The 2,954-nt window shown below is 59.9% G+C and overlaps 1 protein-coding gene across 1 annotated transcript; it reads left to right on the top strand.

Annotated features, from left to right (window-relative positions):
• Positions 1 to 325: 325 nt before the first annotated feature.
• Positions 326 to 2,681, top strand: Bhlhe23 (basic helix-loop-helix family member e23). Its single transcript, XM_046433813.1, has one exon. The coding sequence runs from the start codon at positions 399 to 401 to the stop codon at positions 1,071 to 1,073; it is 675 nt and encodes a 224-aa protein (XP_046289769.1). The 5' UTR covers positions 326 to 398; the 3' UTR covers positions 1,074 to 2,681.
• Positions 2,682 to 2,954: the final 273 nt, after the last annotated feature.

Genomic DNA, 2,954 nt, shown 5'->3' with positions numbered 1-2,954 from the left:
CCGGGACACCGGGAGGCCGCGGTCCGGGTCGCTGAGAGGCAGGTCAGTGCCCCGGATTCTGCCTCCCTCGCCCGCCCTCCTGACCGTCTGAGCCGCCGGTGGAGCCGGGCTCCGAGAGAGGCAGTCACCAGGTCCCCTCTGATTGGACGGCTCGAAGTCCCAGCCGGCGCCTCCGCAGCTTAAAACCGAGGCGGGGGCGAGTGGGAGCCAGAGCCCGCCCCCGGGCCGGCCCGCGCACCGCGGAGAGGAGGAGGAGGAGGAGGAGGAGGAGGAGGAGGAAGCGGCGGCGGGGCGGCGGCGGGCCGGAGAGGCCGGGCGCGAAGGCTCTGGAGCAGACGGACCGCCGGAGGGGCTCACGAGGCCGGGAACCACGTAGCGGCGGCCGGCTCCGGCGGGCGATGGCCGAGCTCAAGTCGCTGTCAGGGGACGCATACCTGGCGCTGAGCCACGGGTACGCGGCGGCCGCAGGCCTCGCCTACGGGGCGGTGAGGGGCCCCGAGGCGGCCCGCGGCTACGGCGCGCCTGGTCCGGGCGGCGACCTCCCCGCGGTGCCCGCTCCCCGCGCCCCCGCCGCAGCGGCCGAGAGCAGCGGCGAGCAGAGTGGCGATGAGGACGACGCCTTCGAGCAGCGGCGGCGGCGGCGCGGGCCGGGGGGCGCGGCGGACGGGCGGCGGCGGCCCCGGGAGCAGCGCTCGCTGCGACTCAGCATCAACGCGCGCGAGCGGCGGCGCATGCACGACCTGAACGACGCTCTGGACGGGCTTCGCGCGGTCATCCCCTATGCGCACAGCCCGTCGGTGCGAAAGCTCTCCAAGATCGCCACGCTGCTGCTGGCCAAGAACTACATCCTTATGCAGGCGCAGGCCCTGGACGAGATGCGGCGCCTGGTGGCCTACCTCAACCAAAGCCAGGGCTTGGCCGCTCCCGTGGCCGCCGCGCCCCTGACACCGTTCGGCCAGGCTGCTGTCTACCCCTTCTCGGCGAGCGCCACGCTGGGGCCCTGCCCGGACAAGTGCGCCGCCTTCTCGGGATCGCCCTCAGCGCTCTGCAAACACTGTAATGAGAAGCCATGAAGACCCGGGACCCCTTTCGCAGCGTCCTCCCGTTTACGTTGCCCCCTGACTCATGTTGCCAGCACTGGAAATGTTTGGCTGGACCCCAAGTGGAGAAGGCAGCCGGATCTCGCTCCCAGACCGTGGGCGCTGAACAGTTTGGGGCCGCGGAAAGCGCGAAGCCGGACCTGGCACTGAAATTCACGACTGGGAATCCTCAGCTCCTGCTGGGCACTCTGCCTGATCTTGGCCAGGGGTCATCGAGTCTAGGTACAGGCGGTGGCGGGTGACTAACCGTGGTCCCTTCGGCCACCGCCACTACCTTCCAAAAGAAGAAAGTGGCAAAGTCACAGGGCTGCAGCGGGGGCGGATACTGACTGGTCCCACCCAGGACGGGGACTTGCCTAGCGCCGGCCCAGGAGCGCAGGCTCCCAGCGTCGCGGGGTTTAGCCGGTGGGTGTCCTCATTTGGAGGCTCGAACACCGCCTGGTCTGCCTTTTCAGCCACACTGCAGGGACGAGCTCCCTCTGGGCGCGTTCCCAAGAACGCGCGTCTCAGAGCACCTCCCGCCTGTGCGGGTTCCAAGACTTCAGCCCTCCCCTAGCGAGTACCGTCGTGCGCTCTAAGACTCAACCACCGCGGTGTGCAAAGGAGCTGCGGCAGTGCGCAGAAGGACCTCGGGCAACTTTCCGGCCTTTTCCAAGTCTGAGTTTGTTCTATTATTTTCTTTCCTGCCAAGAGGCACAGGAAGAGGAGGCCTCTTTGAAGTCCGCGGATTCATCCCTGAACATGCCGGGACCCCTCAGCTACCGCTTTCTGCCCGCTGGGATGGAGACCTTGGTGACCCTCTGCCTAGGAGGACTGCTTGAAGGAGACAGGTCCTCACAGCCGGTGCGGTGCGGTGCGGTGCGGTCAGCGCAGGACCCCCATCTAGCCCCAGGACCAATAAAGTCCCCTCCCTACCAACTCTGGACCGTTTCGAGGGAGGAGGCCGGGCTACGGGTGAGTAATCTGTTAGGATTCGGGTGCCCCGTGGCGGTAAGCAGTGGCGGGTCTGTCTCTCGGAGTTGGTACGAAGCTCAGAATTCTGCCACTCTCCTTGGCCCACTGGGCAGCGCACAGCCCACAGGGTAGCCCCGCACAGAACTGTCCCTGCCTGTTTGCACCAAACGGCTCCATCAATCGATTTCCTCTTCTCAATGCTGTGCTCGCGGGCAGAGTGCCTCCGTCCTGGGGAGCGCCTGTCCAAGGAGCTTAACTCTAATTAATATATTTTAAAAGGCCTTTTTGTATTTGCAAAATGAAGTGTGATTGAGTCGTATTCATGAAGACATATGCTAATACTGGTTCCTGCTAATTTCCATTTTTATTTTTTCAACATTTTTTCCCCTCAATAGTTCAATTTATGAGTTTTGCCCATCCAAAAAGCTTAGTGTTAGACTATTCCAGATCCCTTTGGTAAGTCAAGGCAGGAAAACTATGTTATTTACTTGTGGGGTCGTTTGAAAGCCATCTGACATCAACTCTGTAAATTACTTACATGTTGTAATTTAAAAGTCATGTGTTTCAGTTAAGACAGAGATGTGTGCTACATCGTGAATACCATCAGAATAAAGTATTTGAAATCAACTTATTTTACAAAAATAACATGATTAAATTTTAGCATCAAATTGAATAGTGTCCATCTGTGACTGAAATCATAATTTCAATTTTCAGATGTGTTAAGGGACAGCTGCTTCTAAGGCCCAAAAGTCTCTGAGGGGCTGAAACTGATCCACAGCACTACTCCTTAGCTGATACATGAAATAAGAAAAGGAGAAGGAAAATCTTCCCCTGTTGGGTAAAAACAATTTTTTAAAAAGAATCGTTTCATTAGTCAAAAATATTTTGGATAACAGCTTG

Source organism: Marmota monax, unplaced genomic scaffold, assembly GCF_021218885.2.
Source record: "Marmota monax isolate L192 unplaced genomic scaffold, Marmota_monax_Labrador192_F-V1.1 WCK01_AAM20220418_F8-fsc00014, whole genome shotgun sequence".
Lineage (NCBI taxonomy): Eukaryota > Metazoa > Chordata > Mammalia > Rodentia > Sciuridae > Marmota > Marmota monax.
The sequence above is the reverse complement of the archived record's forward strand: the minus strand, read 5'-3'. Positions and strand labels throughout refer to the sequence as shown.